Here is a 19,029-nt window from a genome sequence, read left to right as displayed (position 1 = left end):
GAATTACACATTCACCAAAGGGCCTTGCCGCTGTAGGAGAGAGAATAATGAGTAGCTCAAAGGCCACACTCAGATTTCAGCCCACAGGTTCTTATTATTACCCATCTTTTAACGATAATAGTACAAATCATGGCCATGAAATAACTAAAACTAAAAGGAAGTTTGCTGAGACAGTCAGTGATTTTTTTTTTCTTCAGATTTTCAATACAGGTATTTAATTTAAATGAAATGTTGCCCTCCCAGGAAAACAGTGGCGCCATGTTGTTAGACTTACTAGCAAGAAATTAAATTAAAATCTGATTGGTTTTTTAATGTTGACTGTTGATATATGTAGGTTTTGGAAAACCAATCCATTAAAAATAGCAGTTTTGCACAGATTTCTGTTAAAGCTGATGTAGATATCAGGTGACTTGCTATGCTCTGAAGCACACTGCCCTAGTATGATTTTGGTCCTGTTTCAGTGAGGATCTTAATGTTCTTCATGACTTGATTTTGCACTTCCAGCTTATATTCTCCTCAAGCTTAAGCTTCTCTGCATATCTGTATACTTACAAGAGCTTTGGGTTTTAATAATCAGGATAGTATTTTCTTTGAAAATCTAATTTGCTCCTCTAAATGATATCTAAATAACTCATTTTTCCTTCAATAAGGCAAAAAGAAAGGAAAAGAAGGAAAGACCCGCTGTGTAATTTTTAGCTTAAGTGATCCAGAGAATTAAATTTCTGATCTTCATTAAATATCAGAGAAATTCTAGCCAGATCCAGTGTAGACTACCTTTTTATCTAAGTGAGTTTATGCATGTATTGTAGGGGTTGTACTGATGAATATGTTCGAGGCTTTCAGCCCTTAGTGGATACAAAATAGAGTGATTGATAAAATCCTCCCTACTATTGGCTATTATTTACTGACTCTTAAGTGGCAGGTTGTATTTATGCCAATTTATCTGCTTCAGGGAACATTCTTGATAGCAGAACAAAGTGAATAAAAGTAGTTTGCTTTGCAAATGAATGCAAATAGGAAAGCCTTTCGGAGAGCCCTTTAACAGGGCCAGTGCACTTTGATTATGAGTGAAGCTGCCATTTGGACATGGTGAAAAGAGCATGCTTGAACCATTGATTGGGGGAGACAGTAAAAAGTCAGGAAGGGCCCTGTTAGGCTTGCAGGGAGGCAGGCCAATGTCAGTGTGGTTGGAGCACAGTGGGAGAATGACAGGGAGGATTAGTGTCAGGGAGAGGCTTTGCTGGAGCTCTGGAGATAGTCCCTGGGGTCACTCACCTCTAACTGTTGTTCTGTGCTGATGGTTCTGTAATGCAAACTGCCTGATGTATGCCTGTTCATTATCGGAAATGGTGATTAGAAAAGGTATTTGTTTCTAAGATTTTTCTCCCACTACCTCCCCCCACCATTTCTTTTTAATTAAAGGGAAATGAGGTGGGCTTCCTTCCTCTCTCATTGTTTAGTGCCAGAGTGACTGCTGCCTCTGACGGGTGATAGATAGCTTATGCTAGAATATAGCTGTCATATTATAGGTTTTTCTTATTCAACAGTGATTTATGTTTCTTTACTTGGTTTTAGGTTTTGACCATTGGTAGTCACTAGTAATGAAATTCAGGAATATGTTTCTGCTAGAATTTTTCACAGTTTTGTAATCTTTAAGGTGTTTTCACTATTTCAACTACTAAAAGCTTTGCATGGACTGGAAGGTTCACATCTTGATGTTAGAGTTTCTGTCTAATCTTACTTGTTCTCATGTTGTACAGAATGCTAGTATTTGATAAATTTCTAAATTGAATGTTGTTATTATTACATAGAATGGGCAAGAAATGTAGCCTTGCACAGTTCTGATTCTCAATCAGTGCTTTATCTATTCAGATTTTCATGTCTATGTCTAAGAACCATTTTGTTTTCTTTTATAGTGTTTTTTACTTCAAAACTTTGCTAGCCATGTTATGTGAGTTATGTGAGCAGTACTACATTTTGTAGTGAGAGTTTTTTATAGACTTTTATAATGGTTTTTTATTTTAATGTAAAATTGGTCTCTTTTTCTAAGTATCTTCAAAAACATGGTTTTGCATTTTGCAGTACTTCCTTATTCTTATATGCATACAAAAATCTTTCAAAGACTGCTGGGACTCCATTCTGCCTATAAAGATGCTGCCCCAGCCTTTGACTAAGTTTAAATACATGTTTAGTACTATTGGTCATTGCAGAAAGGGTTCTGCCAATAATTGTTTCACAAGCTTATTAATGTTTTAGTAAGCATATTTCCAATTATTTTTTCTTTAATGTTTCACAGGCACCTGAATGGACAGAAGAGGACCTCAACCAGCTGACAAGAAGTATGGTTAAGTTCCCAGGAGGGACCCCAGGTCGATGGGAAAAGATTGCCCACGAATTGGGTCGATCTGTGACAGATGTGAGTTCACTGAGATTTGCATTGTGTGAGCAGTGACAAACCAGAACAGGCCCACTATGCAGGAGGCAGCCTTAGATGGGTCCTGGGTTATCTGTGGAGAAAGGACCTGGGAGGGAACCATTAATGAAATAAGCAAGAAGCAGATGTGAGTCCATCCCCGGCTCCACAGTATAACAACTATGTGCAGAATTGTAGTGTTCAGAGACTTCAGCTACTGAAACCTAATCATAGAAAACAGCATTAGGTTCTGTGTTTATATTGCCCCTTTAATCATGGAAAAGACAGTTTTCCAACTTATCAGAATTAGAGAGGTGATATTTCAGCCTTAACACTGAAGTTCAGCTTGCCAGTGTATTTAGACAGGTGGTTTGGATTAATGGAGTAAGTACTGGTCTTAGTGCAGATGGAATGTTTCTGACCATTCCTTTTGGCGTGTATGTGTGAATGGCCATACCTAACACCTAGGAGACAAACTACTGACCAAGGACCTTTTGACATAGCACTCTATGTGTTTTCATTCAGGGAATCTACAGTAGAGCACCTGACATGTTCCAGATCTTCAAACATATAATTAGGAGAGAGAAGGGAACTCTCCTGTCTCAGTTATCAAACTGATACTTGTGTAAAGCATAGTAAATACCCTTTACTAAATTTCTTTTTTTTTTTTTTTTTTTTTTTTTTTGGTTTTTCGAGACAGGGTTTCTCTGTGTAGCTTTGCGCCTTTCATGGGACTCACTTGGTAGCCCAGGCTGGCCTCGAACTCTCAGAGATCCATCCGCCTGGCTCTGCCTCCCGAGTGCTAGGATTAAAGGCGTGCGCCACCACCGCCTGGCTAAATTTCCTTTATATACATCTTATGGTTAAAAGTTCTTCAAAGAGTTGCTAAAAGAAAGATTTAAATTTCCTCTGTAATTCTGTTAGCATGCCTTTAGGTCTTTTCTACAATGAACACACATTTAATGAGCATGCTAATAAAACACAGCTACCAAAACAATGAGATTTGTTATAATTGCTATGACTTATTTTCCAGAGTAAACTTTTATGTATTTTATTTAGAAACAAACATATATATTTAAAAAGTACTGTCAAATTTTTTTCTATTCCTCTTTTCCTTTTGGTTAGGACTTGCATTGAGAATTTCACATTACATATATATTTACATATATAAGTATGATCATGGGACAAAAGCTGTTGTATCTAGTAACAGATCATTTCTGTGGTTTTGTGAAGTAACCAATTATCTTTAACTCATGGAGAACCATAGGGATACCTTTTCTTCTTTTAAGAGTACTGCTGAAATATGCATTTTATTTTCTCATTTTAAGGTATTTTGTAAGGAATGGTATAATTAACTACATTAAAGACATTCCAAGGCTACTGATATTTTAAACATTATATATTTTAAATTGCTAAAATAATTTTTAAACATTCTAAAAATACTGTTTTAAAGAGCCCAAAACTTTTAACCTGATTGTATAAAGAAAAACAATAATATGCTAATTAGTGTCTTCTTAAGAGGTAAATAATAGCAGCACATGCACTTCAGGGGCAGAGGCAGGTGGATCTCTCTAAGTTCAAGGCCAGCCTGGTCTACAAAGTGAGTTCCAGTACAGCCAAGGGAAACCCTGTCTTGAAAAAATAAAAAAAGAGAAGGTATGAAGGCTGAAAAAATGCTAGTCTTACAAGCTATTGCCAGCAGAGCCTCACAGAATTAATCTTGTGCCGAGTTCACAAGAGTAGTTTTGTTGCAGAGGTTTCTTTTTAAACTTTTACAAATTTATCTTGTATGTTTTACTATTTTTTTCCCCAGCCTTCTCCTGGGGAGGCTGATTTTATGTCTGCAGTACTTTTTATTATGAAGTGGTTAACTGTAACTTTTTGACTTTTTGTATACACTGCATGTTTTGTTTCTACAAAATCAAAAGCACCTTGCAAATAGTTAATAGACCTAAACTTTCATAGCCTCCCAAGATGTCATTGTAACTTTTCTCCTGTGTCACTGTCTACTGCCCTGTATCATCTCTACAGCCTTACTATGCATTTCAGTAAGCACAGAGGGACAGAGACATTCCCTATTAAAAAACAAACAACAAAAAAAAGCCAGGTATCTGAAGATGTAGCAAGCTTTCTTGTTGGACTATCTTTGAATCGCCAGCCCCCAAATAGCAACAAGGAGACTTATTATTAATTATGAAAGTTTGGCCTTTAGCTTAGGCTTGTCCTCAACTAGCTCTTATGACTCAAATTAACTTGTTTCTATTAATCTATGTTCTGCCACCTGGCTTAATTACCTTTGCTCTATACTGTATATCTGACTTCTTCAGTCTCTTGGCATCCCTAGCGTAATCCACGTGCCTAGATTCCTCCTCTTCCTCTCTCTCCCCAGAAATCCCACCTTTCTCTCCTGCCTAGCTATTGGCTATTCAGCTCATTATTTAACCAATCACAATGATACATCTTCACACAGTGTGTGTAAACAAATAATCTACAACATTTCTCCCTTTTTGTCTAAATAAAAAGGAAAGGGTTTAACTCTAACAAAGTAAAACTATATACAATAAGAACAATTATCAGGTAAGAATTACATTTACAATTTTCAGTTCATTTGTATCTGTCAACTTTGGAAAAAGTACTCTATATTATATATCCTATCTTAGTGAGGCCAAAGTTTTAATACCTAAACCACTTTTTATTATAACTTGTATTGCCATCCTAAAAATATTTTTTTAGACCCTAAAACATCTTTTTAGATAAACAGCTTAAGCTTTTATGTTTCTCAGCCTTATAAACTTTACATCTCTTATGTAAGTTTCTCTTTTGAAAATGGTAACAAGAAAAACTGCAATTGTAACTATCTAGTCTTCAACCCCATCAAAGACCAGAGGATACATTACCTGAGTAAACAACTTCCAAAACTATAGAAACAATAGAGTCAGCTGGCTATCTAGACAGTCACCGAAGGTTTCTCTGCAACATTGGGGCATCCATCTTTGGCCTGCAGGCCTAGAATATCTGACAGACTTTTCTGTGAAGCAGGAATTTTGAAGGACCATCCTACTTTGTCTTGGCAAAGTTTGGCAATCACCTTCTTTTGTGTCTTGCTTGTCCAATTTGGACAGCATACTGTTAGCAGTCGAGGCAAGGGCAGTTTCTTGCCCAGTGGCTAACTTTGCCATAATAAAAGCAAACTCCATATGGAGTTTCTTTGGTGCCCATCCTTTTTAGAAGTAAATTGGTGCTGTCAGGAGCAGAAGTGTCTCACTGTCATGAAAAGCCTTAGGTTACTAAAGCATCTAATTGCTGTATTCTGTAGGTCTCAGAGTGTTTGAAGACCATTGATCTATCTATCTAAAATATATCTCTTTAACCTTGAAAATATACCTAACTTGACTACAAGTTTGATTATTACACATGACTAACTACTAACCTGTATTTCTTAATTATACATTACATTTTTAAATGAACTATATAGGTATAATACCTTAAACAAGAGTAAAAACATATATACAGTATGACAAAAATAACCTTAAATTTGTATCAATGAACAAAAATGTCTTAAACAAGAGTAGAAACATAGTGTTCTAACAAAAATAACCTTAAATTTGTATCAGTATACAAAAATCCATACCAGTGTAAAGTATTTGAGATTAATAGTTGCTTTTTAGTTTAAAGTAGATTCAGTAATTACCCTTTTATCCTATACTTTCCATACCCCCCTTTTTTCTTTTCAGAAAGAAATTCTTGAATCCCACCTCTTTTGCTTAGCTTCCTCCCTTACCATGACCAGTAACAATTTGCAACCAACCCCCCTAAATGATGACAAAACATTCATAACTCACTGAATGACCAAAAACTAACAACCGTATCTCTTGGGAATGTGGGCATTATGTTCTCTAGACTGCTTCCTTTTGTCTGGGGGCAATGACATCTCTAGGGTACCCTGAGAAAATAGGGATAATGACAAGTCCTGGGAGAGCTGGCTGTATCATCTGTTGTCCAATCCCAATGTGATGGGAAAGTATAGAGCTTATCTGAAGTCCTGGCTAGAGTAGTCTGTGAGGCCGGACCATCTCAGCTAGCGACTTGGAAGTTGTTCTTGATGTAGATTTTTGAGGATACTGCAACCGATCTAAGAGGCTAGATCACTTGGGCTACTTGTTTTGTCTTTATTCGTGCCCAGTCCTTTTATTCTGAGAACATACAAACTTTTAAAGGTAACTTACATATCTGCGTTAACACAGCATGAAATGTGCAGTGTGCACAAGTCCGCTAAAGTTGACTTGGTCAGCTAGCAGCTAGCTATGCCCTCTGATTCCAGGTAAACTTTATTGGTACAGCAGAGTGCCTGCAACATGAAGACTCGGCTAACTTTTTTAAAACTAATTTTATTTATTCTTTGACAATATCATACACATAAATAATGTGTCTTGGTCATATTGTGGTATTGGTTTTTATTTTACTTATATTTGTGTGTCTGCGCATACGTCTCTGCACCATGTTCATGCATACTTGGTGCCCAAGGAATCTAAAAGAGGACAACAGATCCCTCGGGACTGGAGTTGCAAACACATGTGTGTTGCCATGTGCTCTTAACTACTGAACTGTCTCTCCAACTCCCAGCATGCTTGTTTCAGTGATGCCCAAGAATGACTTGTGAGTCAGACTAGAGCAGCCGAAATGGTTTCAGCTGGTCCAGTTCCTTTAGTAGAATGTTAAGTGAGAGTTAATCACATTTTCAGAGGTCACTTACACTTCTTTTTGGCTTGCAGTGTTAATTAGATTTGTTGTCATTAAGAAGTGGATTGTGGAAGAGAAACCAGGTTCCTTTGGCGGTCACCATCTCCTCTTACGCCTGCTCACTGACCTGCTGTGTGGCGGCCAGCCCCAGGTCCACACAGCTGTTGTTTGACCCTGTGGTCCTGCTAAATGTGTAGCTTCAGGCTTGCTTCTTTCCTTCCAGAAACAATTGACCTTTTATGGGAAAGGTGAGAGTGTGGCAGTGCTGGGGTCTCAACGGCTCACTATTTAGATTGTTAGAGTCTAGTAAAATACCGATTTTGATTCCTCAGTTTAAAAAAGAATCAGTCTATTACTTGTCATAATTAGAGTTAAATCATTAAATACTACTGTGGGGAAGGACAAGCAATATTTTAGTTTTAATTTATTTTACATAAAGTGTTTTTTAATGCAGATAAACTATAAGGCCAACTTTATTGAAGCTTCAGTATTTTGAATGTTAACTACATGCCTCTTGGCATATAATTTTAGTAGCCACAAAGGACACTCAAATTGTAAAGACAACAAAGGAAACAAAAACTGTCTGGCATGTAAAACCACCTTTAATGTGATTATTAACTGCAGGCTGCTACGTTAAGGTCAGGGAGCTTCGGATTTCTTGCTCCTGAAGTAATATTCTCTTGCCTGAAAGGCTGTAAGCTGACCCTGGTGCTCTGTCAGCCACTAATCTCTCACATTCTGTTTATGATAATAGACTGAGTGGGATTCTCTGCTTGTTTAGAAAGGGCCAGGTAGACAGCAAAACAAAAGCCAGGTGTCTAGATTTAACTTTCATAATTAATGCCAAAGGGTAATATAAGACCCGTTTAAGGTAGGCCAGTGAAGGGACGCGTGCAGCTAGTGAAATCCCAGCTTCTTGTCACACAGTTGTAACCAGCTCAGAGGCCGAAGATACCCGTGGGAGAATTTATACTGTGTTATTCTGGTGGCTTTTTCAAAGTCAAGAAGCATATGGTTATCAGTAAATTAAAAATAGAGTTTTATATTATTTTGACAATATAGTGCTATTATTTTAGCATCAGCATAGCCCTACCTGAAGTTGTGAAAATGATGAAGTTTAACCCTTTGGTTTCTGCACTGCACTGCCAGCTTCCGGCGTTCTCTGTTCTCTGTGGCCAAGCTTGATCTCTCTTCTCAGTCCTCCCCGCCCCCAACCTTCAAAACCCCTTCTCCTTAGAGTGCCCAGTGCTTTGAGTGCTCTATCTTATCCTCCGTGCTGGATGAGTCACTAGCTCCTTGCTTTATAACTTTGAGTGATAATGTATTAATATGTACAATAGTAATGTTACTAGACATCATTTACACTCTGTTAAAAGTTTTTCCTGTTTTATCTGTTTCTTGGGTTTTTCCTTGTGTTTGTTTTTTTAACATAGATTCTTCCTCTGTAGCCTAGGCTGAGCTGGAACTCATGTACCCCAGGCTTGCTACAAACTCGGGGGAGTCATTCTGCTTCAGCCTTCCAAGCGAATGGGATCACAGACCAATTATTTAATCACTCTATTTGACCTGATGAGATTTCCGCTGGGTATTATAGAGTAATTAATGCAGAAGGTTTTTATTTCTATTTTAATCAAGAAATCTGGCTTTTGGCTCTTAATTTACTGTTAGTCATTGATATGGGGCATACTAGGGAAATTTTCTTCAGTTTAATTTTTTGGGGGTTCTAATTTATGACAGTTGTTTTCAGGAATTAATGTGGATTTTGTAAAATGAGTTTTGAGGTTTGCATTACATTTATTTACTCTGTGTGTCTGTGTGAGTGTGGGAGGTCAGAGGCGTGTTTGGAGGTCAGAGGATATCTTGAAGAGTTTTTTTCTCTGCTTCCATGATGAGGGTCTGAGATCAAACGGAAGACTTTGCATACACCCAAATGTCTTTACCTGCTGAGCCATCTTACCAGCTCAGATGTGAAATAATTTTAACAATGATGTTTACTGCTATTCTCTACGAAACTAACAGCTACAAAGGGAATGAGCCAGCAGTGTCCATCAAGCTGCATCCCGGGGACCTGCGCAGGCGCAGGAGAGCGGCCTCCCCAGTTTCAGCAACCACTAGCTTTATATTTTTTTCCTGGTTTTTACTGTTTTGGTAATATGAATTAAAAGAAGAAATATTAATACCACATAGGGATTTCCAACCAAAGAAATCTGAAATATATAGTAACTGCTCTTTTTCCTTTGTTGTTCATTTTGGATGCTGGTGCTAAACTTCCAAGTGTCATGATTTAAAACAAAATTTTATGCCCTTATTTATTCCTAGGATGAGGGGAGAACATTTTTGCTTTCTTACATAGCTCTCTCTGAAATGTGCAGTAACAAGTTCCTCAAAAATAAAATTTTTACCTTCAAAGGAGAAAAAAAAAGAAAAGAAATAATTGTCAAAGTCCTTTTTTTAATTTTCCAAGATAAAAACTACTTGATCATATAAAACTATTCACTTTCAAATAGCTGGACTTGGCTGTTTACTTAATTGTTTTGCAGTTAAATATATAACTGAGAATGTTATAGACTATTTGATGTTTTACTAGTTGGATATCTTTAGTAGAGCAATATCAGCCTTCTTCAGTTAGTTTGTTTGAGCCTGTTGATGCAGTCTCTTTATAGCAGCCTTCTAATATCCAGATACTAAAGAAAATGCTAAATTATTATTATTATTATTTTTTTTTTTTAGGTTTTTCGAGACAGGGTTTCTCTGTGCAGCTTTGCGCCTTTCCTGGATCTCACTCTCTAGACCAGGCTGGCCTCGAACTCACAAAGATCCGCCTGCCTCTGCCTCCCAAGTGCTGGGATTAAAGGCGTGCGCCACCACCGCCCGGCGCTAAATTATTTTTAAAAAGCAGGGAGAGATAGTAGGGGCCAATGCATGCCTACACATATATATACACACACATACACTAAATAAACGAATACATAAATAATTATTTTTGAGACGGGGTTTGTCTGTAGCTTTTGGAGCCTGTCCTAGAACTCACTCTGTAGACCAGGCTGGCCTCAAACTCACAGAGATCCACCTGCCTCTGCCTCCCTAGTGCTGGGATTAAAGGCGTGCACCATCACCACCTGGCAATAAAATATTTTTTAAAGGAAAAGATACCATAGAAAATATCAAAACAAAATAAGTAACAAATACAACAGCAAAATTGTTGAAAATTATCTTTAGGAAAATCTCCTAGAAAGCAGAATAAAGGGGCAAACTTTTAACATACAGAAAAGAATGCAGGAATTCAACCCTAGAAATCCAGATCTGATTGAGTCTCAATAAAAGAGAAACTAGAGGCAAGATTTTTTGTTAAGTAAATGATACAGCAAAGCTTTCTAGAATCCAGGGATACCTGAGGCCACTTTGTAAGAGTTTCCCAAAGCTAAATGGATATATGGAGAAGATCCCAGGGAGATTTATAGACACTGAGAATACATAAATCCTCAAAGATCTCCTTACCATGGAGAACACTCCTCCAGAGTAAGGCATGTCAGAGTGGCATCAGGCCTCTAGGCCACACTAGACTCTGGGAGACGAGGAAGCTGTCCTTTTGCAATGCTAAGATATAACCTGAATCGTGAGCAGTTCCTTTGTGAGAGCAAATATGAGAGGTTATCCACCAGCAGAGAGAGGGAATGTGAGCTCCAAGCAGTAAAGAATCAAGTACTGAAACAACAGTCACATAAATCACCACCCTCCAGTGTGTAGCCAGCACGAACATGACATGCAAGTTGGAACAAGAGATTGAGGATTTTATGACAAGGATTGGAACCCTGGGAAAGGGTTTTTAGAATAGATAGTATAGCTTAGAACTTGGGCAATGTATATATTATATGTGTGTGCATATGTATATGAAATGTGTGCATGCATGTACAAAAGAAAGGCAACTAGAAACTTCACAAAATACAGAGGCCCATTACCACCACCACCTACCAAAAAGGGTAATTTCAGTAGATAATGTGAACAGTACTTACCAGGTCACAATATTGGAATATCTTATATAATGAATTTTCATATTTTAAATATAATGTTTTACACATAGGTTTTCAATTTTAAAATCTACACATTATAGAATATTCTTGTGTGCTGTTCACCACAATATGTTTTCTCCTTACTATTTAATAATAGATTTGTAGCTGGGCTCATGTGAACCTAGTAACACTGCTACCGAGACTTCTGACCTATGATATGGCTACATAACTAATTCTGTTCAGTGGAACATAAGGGAAATGATGTGCAGTCGTGGGAGCACTTACTTGGTTTTCCCTTCCATTGAGCTGGATTAGAAGTTTTCCCGTAACTAAGCTGCAGCCATCCAAGCAAAGACAGTTGATCTGTGAAACTGCAGAGACACATGATAGGAAAAATCTGATTATGTGGAGAAGTCAGAGGGTGACAGTTCCAATATGAATAGTAATAGTAAATAACAGCCTAAGAAGATAGAAGCTGAAGGAACCTGAGATCAAATTCTGGGAAATCCTTCCTGAAATGCTGCTGAACAGACACAAAGAAATGAGGGCACGTGGTTGTCTGAGAAGGAGCCTTATAGTTAGAGGAACAGCACTCACAAAGACTGAAGCAAGAACGCTGGGGGATGTGCAAAGTCAGGCAGTGAGGTCATCATGGCCTGGAAAGGAATAGGTGGAGATTATGTAAAATGAGACCAAGAGTTAGGAGACCAGGATCATACATGGCCGTTCTGACTGAGACTTGGGGTTTTCCTGGGAGTGAATGGGAAAGCACTAGGAGATTGTGAGCACAGGAGTAGTGATGTGAAAGGACCATTCCGACAGTCTTGTGGAGAAGAAACTGACAGGGAAAGTGTGGAAACAGGAAAGATGACCAGGTACAGAGTATTTGAGTTATCCATGTAAAAGACAACAGTGACTTGAATTAAGAGTAGGGAGAAGCAGGAAAGAAACCCAGGATATATAGTGTATGTGAAAAGCATGCTATTTAGCTGGGTATAATTATAGCTTCGTAACATTCACAAGAGCTGTGAACAGAGATGAAAGCCTGTGGGTGTAAGGAGTGTTGCTTTTCATCTCATACCTCTATGTACTGTTTGCTTCCTAAGGCTATTTACATGCATTACCTTAATTTTTAAAACGTAAAGAAATGTAACATTTTACCTTTCAGATTTTTCCATGTAAATACATTTAAATGTTTATTCTTCATTGTATCTTTTTTATTTAAAACCCTATTGATTTACAAAAATAGAATAAAGCAGTCAAAAAATGTATTTGAAACTACAAAGAAACCCAAACATACAAAATAATCTTGACAAAGAGGAATAAAGCAGGAGGCAATCACATTTCCTGACTTCAGAATATATTGCAGAGCATGATAATTAAAGTAATATGGTACAGGCATGAAGACAGGCTGAGAGACCAATGTTACAGAATAGAGAGCCCAGATATGCTCGGCCACCTAATCGTCACAAGGGGTGCAGAGAACACTTACTGAGAAAGAATAGACTATCAGCAAATGGTACTTGAGAAACCTTGTAACTTCATGGAAATAAGGAAATAATATACAAAATCATATACAAAAAACTAACCAAACAGATTGAAGACCTAAATGTAAGTAAGGCATAAAACTATAAGTACACCATACCTTGTGCACTGTTAGTTAGAATGTGAATGAAATGTGTATGGAAAACAGTACTGAGGTTTCTCCAGAGATTGAAACTCCAGCGGTTCTTCTTTTGGGTGTGCATATCCAAAGAAACAAAGCCAAGATGTGAAAAAGGCATCTGCACCTATATGCCCATGGCAGTGTTGCCAAGACAGTGAGGAAGCCCAAAAGGATGGACAGAGAAAATGTGGTCTGTGCAGCAGAAAAGGGCTTCTCACCCATAAGCAGGGAAATGTTGTATGTGTATATAGACATACAACAACATAGGAAATGTTGTTGTTTGTATATAGACAAACCTAGAGATTATTGTGCTATTAAATTTTAGTTGAACAAGAGAAGAATACCTTTACCTGAATGCATGCCAATGATCCCAGCACTCAGATCAGCCTGAGCTACATAAGACTCTCAAACAAGAAAAACAAAAACATGAAAAAGTTTTAGAGATCTTGTATATAGTATTTTGCCTACAGTTGAAGATATTTTACCATTTTCTTAAAATTCCATTCTGTATGTATACCACATTTTTGTTTTTCATTCTTCAATTGATGGACAGTTAGTCTAATTCTATTTCTTAGCTATTGTCAATAGAGCAGCAGTGAACATGAATATGCAAATCTCTCTAGTAAAATATGGAGTCCTTTGGATATTTACCCAGGAGTAGTACAGATGGCTTATATGGTAACTTTAGTTTTAGTCTTTTGAGAAACTTCCACACTGACTGCTGTCGTGGTGACACCAATTCACACTCCCACCAAGAGTGGATGGAAATTTCCCCTTTTCCACTTCCTCTCCAGCATATGTTTTCTTTTATTTTTTTGATGATTAAGATGGTCATTCTGGCCGGGCGGTGGTGGCGCACGCCTTTAATCCCAGCACTCGGGAGGCAGAGGCAGGTGGATCTCTGTGAGTTCGAGGCCAGCCTGGTCTACCAAGTGAGTTCCAGGAAAGACGCAAAGCTACACAGAGAAACCCTGTCTCGAAAAAAAACAAAACAAAAAAAAAAAGATGGTCATTCTGATTGGGGTGAGATATTTCCATGATGGCAAAGGATTTGAATACGTTTTAAAATGTCTACTAGGCATTTGTATCTAAGGACTGTCTCTTAGCCCATTATTTAATTAGGTAGATTGTTTTCTTTGTTTAATTCTCTGTATCTTCTAAATACTAATCCTCTGTCATATACATAGCTGGCAAAGATTTTCTCCTGTTCTGTGGGCTGTTTCTTCACTTGATTGACAGTTTCCTTTGCTGTACAGAAACAGTCTATCTTTTTATTGGGGAAGAGACATCATTAATAGTCAAAGCTATTATTGAAAGATATTTATTCCTATCATTTTGTGATTTTTTTTTGATTTTGTGATGTTTTCTTAAAACTCTTTTGATTAACTGTCCTTATATTGTTAATTTTTCTTCTGTTTTCTCAGGTGTATTTATCCTTGTTGTCAGTCTGAAGTATTTCTCCCAGTAGCCTCTGTAGAGCTGGCTTAGTGGCCACATGTTCCTGTAGTCTGTTTTTTTCTGTTTGTTTGTTTGTTTAAGTGGGAAGGAAAAATAAATAAAAGGAAAAGAAAAAGAGATATATTTAATGTGAACACATTGGGAAGAGGGACAAAGAGATCCATCTTCAGGATCTTGAAATGACATCAAAGTTTGAAGAGATGGGCAGATATGTAGATCTAAGCACTCATGAGTCAGAGTGTGGCTCAACTCACCACTAGTCTGGTTTTATCCCGGAAAATTTTTATTTTCAATGATGATAAATAGTTTTGCTGGGTATAATAGTCTAAGTTGGTGTTGTAGTCTTTTTATATCCTTCCAAGAAAGCCCTTCTTACTTTAAAGGTTTCTGTTGTAAAGCCATTTATGTGACTTGGCCCCTTCCTTTTGCAGCTTTCAATACTGTTTCTTTATTCTGTATTTTTAGTGTCTTAACTGTAATATGATGTGAGAGTATTTTTTGGTCCTGTTTATTTGATGTTTTATATGCATGCCTCTTGTATCTAAATACATGGGGTTTTTTTCCCTAGATTTTGGAATTATCTTCTATTTTATTGAAAATATTTTCTGTAACTTTATCATAGAATTCTTCTCCTTTTTCCATGCCCTTAATTTGTAGATTTGGTTTTTTCCTGGTGTCCTGTTTCACTCCCATGTTCCATCCTTTTTTTAATTTATCATTAATGTTGACTGAATGATCCAGTTCCTATACCTGTGTTAAGGCCCTAAAATTCTGTCCTCCATGTAATGTATTTATTCTGTTGGTAAAGCTTTCCACTGAGCTTTTTGACTTGCTGAGCTTTTCATTTCTACCATCATTTCAGTTTGGTTTTTCTTCAGTATTTCTATACTGAATTCTTCTTTCCTACTCTGAACTGACTTCTTTATTTCACTCAGCCATTTTTTTTTTTGTGTTTTCTTGGAATGCATTTGTGTCCTCTTTTCCACCAAAGCTCTCTCCAACTCTGTTTTTCTTACCGTTTTAATTATGTCTGTGTGGATGTGCACGCACACCCACCCACCCACACACTTACACACACCCCCACCCACACACAAACACACACACACACACACACACACACACACACACACACACACACACTTGTGGAAGCAGGTGCCCACACAAGCCAGAAGTGTCCAATCATCCTGGAACTAGATGTACATGTTGTGAGCCACTGAGATGAGGGTGATAGGAACCAAACTCAGAGCCTCTTAATTACCGAGCCATCAGTCCAGCCCTCAGCTCTAGTTTTTGTTACTTATTCTTTTGGTTGTATGTATATTCTAGATGTTACTCCTCTGCTAGCTGTGTAATTAACAAAGATTTCTTCCCATTGTGTGTGCTGCCCCTTTAGTGATTGTTTCCATTGTTGTACCAAATGTCATTTCCAATTGTTGGCTTTATTTCCTGAGTGATTACAGTCCCATTTAGAAGTCCTTGCCTGTGTGTGTACTTGGAGTGGTTTCCTATTTCTTCTAACATTTCAGAGTTTCAAATCCTATATTAAATTCACTCACTTAAAATGGTATATAAATAGTTTTGATGCAAGATCTTATACTGTGTAGCTCAGATTGTCCTGGACCTCATTCTGTAGCTCAGTATGGCCTGAAATGTGCGGTGATTCTCATGCCCTGGCATCCCAAGTACAGGGGTTTACAAGTGTGAGCCACAATACCCAGGTTGAGAATGGTTTTCTGGAAAAGGGAGGCCAGTTTTACAAATTGTCAGACACAGGCCTGTTTGAATTGCTGTTTCCTTGCTGAACCCAATATTTTTTTTGAAAATAGGATTTCTTTATTATTGTTAGTGTTTTGTTTTGTTTTAAGACAGGAACTCCTGAAGATTCAGACTTGCTGTGTATCCAAGAGCATTATTTACTTCTCTTGTTGCTATGACAGAATGCATTGACAAAAGCGTCTTAAGGGAGAACGGTTTGTTTTGGCTCACAGTTTCAGTACACAGTCCTCCATGATAGGGAAAACATGGGGCAGGAACTCAAGCGTTTACAATCAGGAGACATGCAAAGGAATGTCTCCTCTCAGCTTTCTGTCTTTGGTTTTTTTCCAGCACCCCAGTCCATGGAATGGTACTGCCCACTTGTAGGGTTTCTCTTTCCTACCTCAGTTAATCCATCTAGATAGTCAGCCCCTCACAGACATGCCGAGTTGTTTCTCTTCTGCGACTCTAGAGTCTGTCAAGTTGACATATATATGAACTGCCATACCAAGGACGGCCTTGAACTTCTGATCCTCCTGCTTCCACCTCCCAAATGTTGAGATTGGAGGGGTTATAGGCATGTGCCACCACATCTGAACTTTTAAATCAATAAAGCGTGTTCTCTTTCTTATAAACATAGACTTAATTAATCTGAAATCTTTTTAAACAAGTCCCTGAAGGGCTAGAACTGTCCCATATATGTATAATACCACCATTCTAACTACAGTGATGCCCTGAGCCAACCGTGAGTAAGTCTTTGGTAATTATTGAGTAGAGTGAAAAGATACTTCATTGCTAATGTCACAACCAGTGAATCAGAATGCTTGAACTAAAAAGAGATTACTACTGCAGTTCTTTGGCTCTGCAGACAGAGGTAAAGTGGAAAAAGAGCACGCCTTAAGAAAACCTGGGAGTGGTGTCTGATGATGAGTCCTGTTGATGAGTTGTGTGGCTTTGTCGTTCCTCAGGTCACCTGAACTTGAGTTTCTTCGTTGTGATACCAGTTTCATAGGGTGGGTAGGAGATGGCATGCCATAACAGGATGAAAATACTCTGTTAATATAGACCATTACCACTTTGCTGCAGATAACATTCTAGAAAAAGGATTTGTTCAAGGCCATCGAGCTAGTTAGTGAAGGTCTGGGTTAAGAGCTCAGCCCAGGTGACTCATTCTTAGCTCATGTTGCCCTTTGGATCCCTCATATACTGCAACTCTATTCTGTTAATCATGCCTCAGTCAAAAGGCTTTTCATCTTCTGTGAAAAGATGATACATTTGAACACACAGTAGTACTGTCGCAGCAACTGACCGTAAGCGTAGCAGGGCTCCTGACAAGCTTCACTGTTTCAGATGGCCTTCCAAGCAGCTGACCACTGTGCATTGGAGGAACTCTCATCCTCCTTTGCCAAGCGTGTGCAGTACCCAGACTGAGTTCCACCCTCAGCACCCCCACAGCACCCTAGAAAAAGATTGCTTAGAAATGTTTTTGAAAGGGTTGGGAGAAAATATCTTTCTGTGAAACCCAGGCTGGCCTCAGATTCGCAGTCCTTCTGCCTATGTCTCTCAAGCACTCATATGGATCACACCCAGCTGAAACTTTTCTGTCTAATTCTCCCACTTCAGACACTCATTGTTTCTGTAGCCCTCTACATGTTCTGTCACTAACAATCTGAGTTTGCAGTTTGTACTCATCCAAACTCTGTGTCTTAGTAAAAGCATAATATCTACTTTAAAGCCTATTTCCAATTTACTAGTTAAGTCATAGGCACTTTGAATACTGTGATCATTCTTATTCATAAGACAATTGCTCAGCTCACAATGTAACCCTCTGTTCTTCTAATAGAATCAGCTTGTGTAATAGGAACTTAATATAGTACCCTCAGTTATATGCATAACGTCTTACTGACATTGAGCAGATGCTCAGGCTAATGCGGTTTAAGTTGCCTCCTTTTCCTAATGTTTTGGGAAACTACTAATCTGAGAGGGACATGAGTGAAATCATACTGGGTTATTTCAGTGCTCGCTGAGTGTGCTAATAGTGTCTACAAAACTATACTAGTGTCTGTCACAGAAGTATTTCTTCCCAACAGATGACCATCAGTCTATTTATAGAGATGGTAAGTCAGCTAGTTGAAAGATTCCCCTCTTTTAATGGATAAGGTGAGCACAATTAAAGACATTCGGAGAGATAATAAGAATGTTCAGCTCTGCTTCCTACCAACATTTTTTCAAGTGGATTATTTAATGGTTAGGTAGCAGAATATACTTTGAATTTGAAAGCTGTAGTAGTTCTAGGTTGTCGTGAGTGGGAAATCCAAATTTATTTTACTAACTAAAGTAAATAGAGTAAATAATATATACCTCTTAGCTGCATAATTCTTTATTATCTGCATGGAGAAAGAGAGTGGGAGTTGCACATGCTGTGTCACCGTTGTGGATGCCAGAGGACAATTCTGTAGAGCCTGTTCTCTCTCTCCACTTTTACTTGAGTTACAGGTATCTAACTTAGATCGCTGGGTTTGTGTGGCAAGCACCTTAACCTGCTAAGCCATTGTGCCAGCCTACAATATCTGTTATTATACTAGTAGTGAAGATATCAAGTGAGCCAGAATCTGAAAGTATGACTGAAGATAACACCGTAGTCAACGTCTTCTTTCCTGGGTTACCTGAGGACACCAGGACTGTGAACATACACTCTGGACAACATAGAGGATCATGGAGTTCCATAGGTTAAACAGAAATTTGAACCCGTGTATCTGTCTACTTACCTAGCTTTTACCCATTTTGCTAAATTCCTTGTTTTTGTTTTGTTTTGTTTACTCTGAGCTTTATGCCCCCAACAAGATAGAGGCTCCCATCTTTTGAGAATTTTGAGGATAAGTTAAGATAATTATTTATAAAGGAATTATTAGATAATATAAAGGATAATTATATTATAGAGGAATTATTCGATCTTTTATGCCTGAGACATCAGAACATGATGAAAC

General features: G+C 38.0%; 1 protein-coding gene across 1 annotated transcript in view; it reads left to right on the top strand.

Annotated features, from left to right (window-relative positions):
• The window catches only part of Dnajc1 (DnaJ heat shock protein family (Hsp40) member C1), a 218,729-nt gene that overhangs the window by 178,122 nt on the left and 21,578 nt on the right, over positions 1-19,029 (top strand). The window contains exon 9 of the mRNA XM_052727507.1: positions 2,297-2,416. Within this exon, the coding sequence (XP_052583467.1) occupies positions 2,297-2,416 (120 nt within the window). The remainder of the gene's footprint in view (positions 1-2,296; positions 2,417-19,029) is intronic.

This window comes from Peromyscus californicus, unplaced genomic scaffold, assembly GCF_007827085.1.
Source record: "Peromyscus californicus insignis strain IS unplaced genomic scaffold, ASM782708v3 Scaffold_8__1_contigs__length_139910024, whole genome shotgun sequence".
NCBI classification, from domain to species: Eukaryota; Metazoa; Chordata; class Mammalia; order Rodentia; family Cricetidae; genus Peromyscus; species Peromyscus californicus.
Note: the sequence above shows the minus strand (reverse complement) of the source record. Positions and strands in the feature narration are given on the sequence as shown.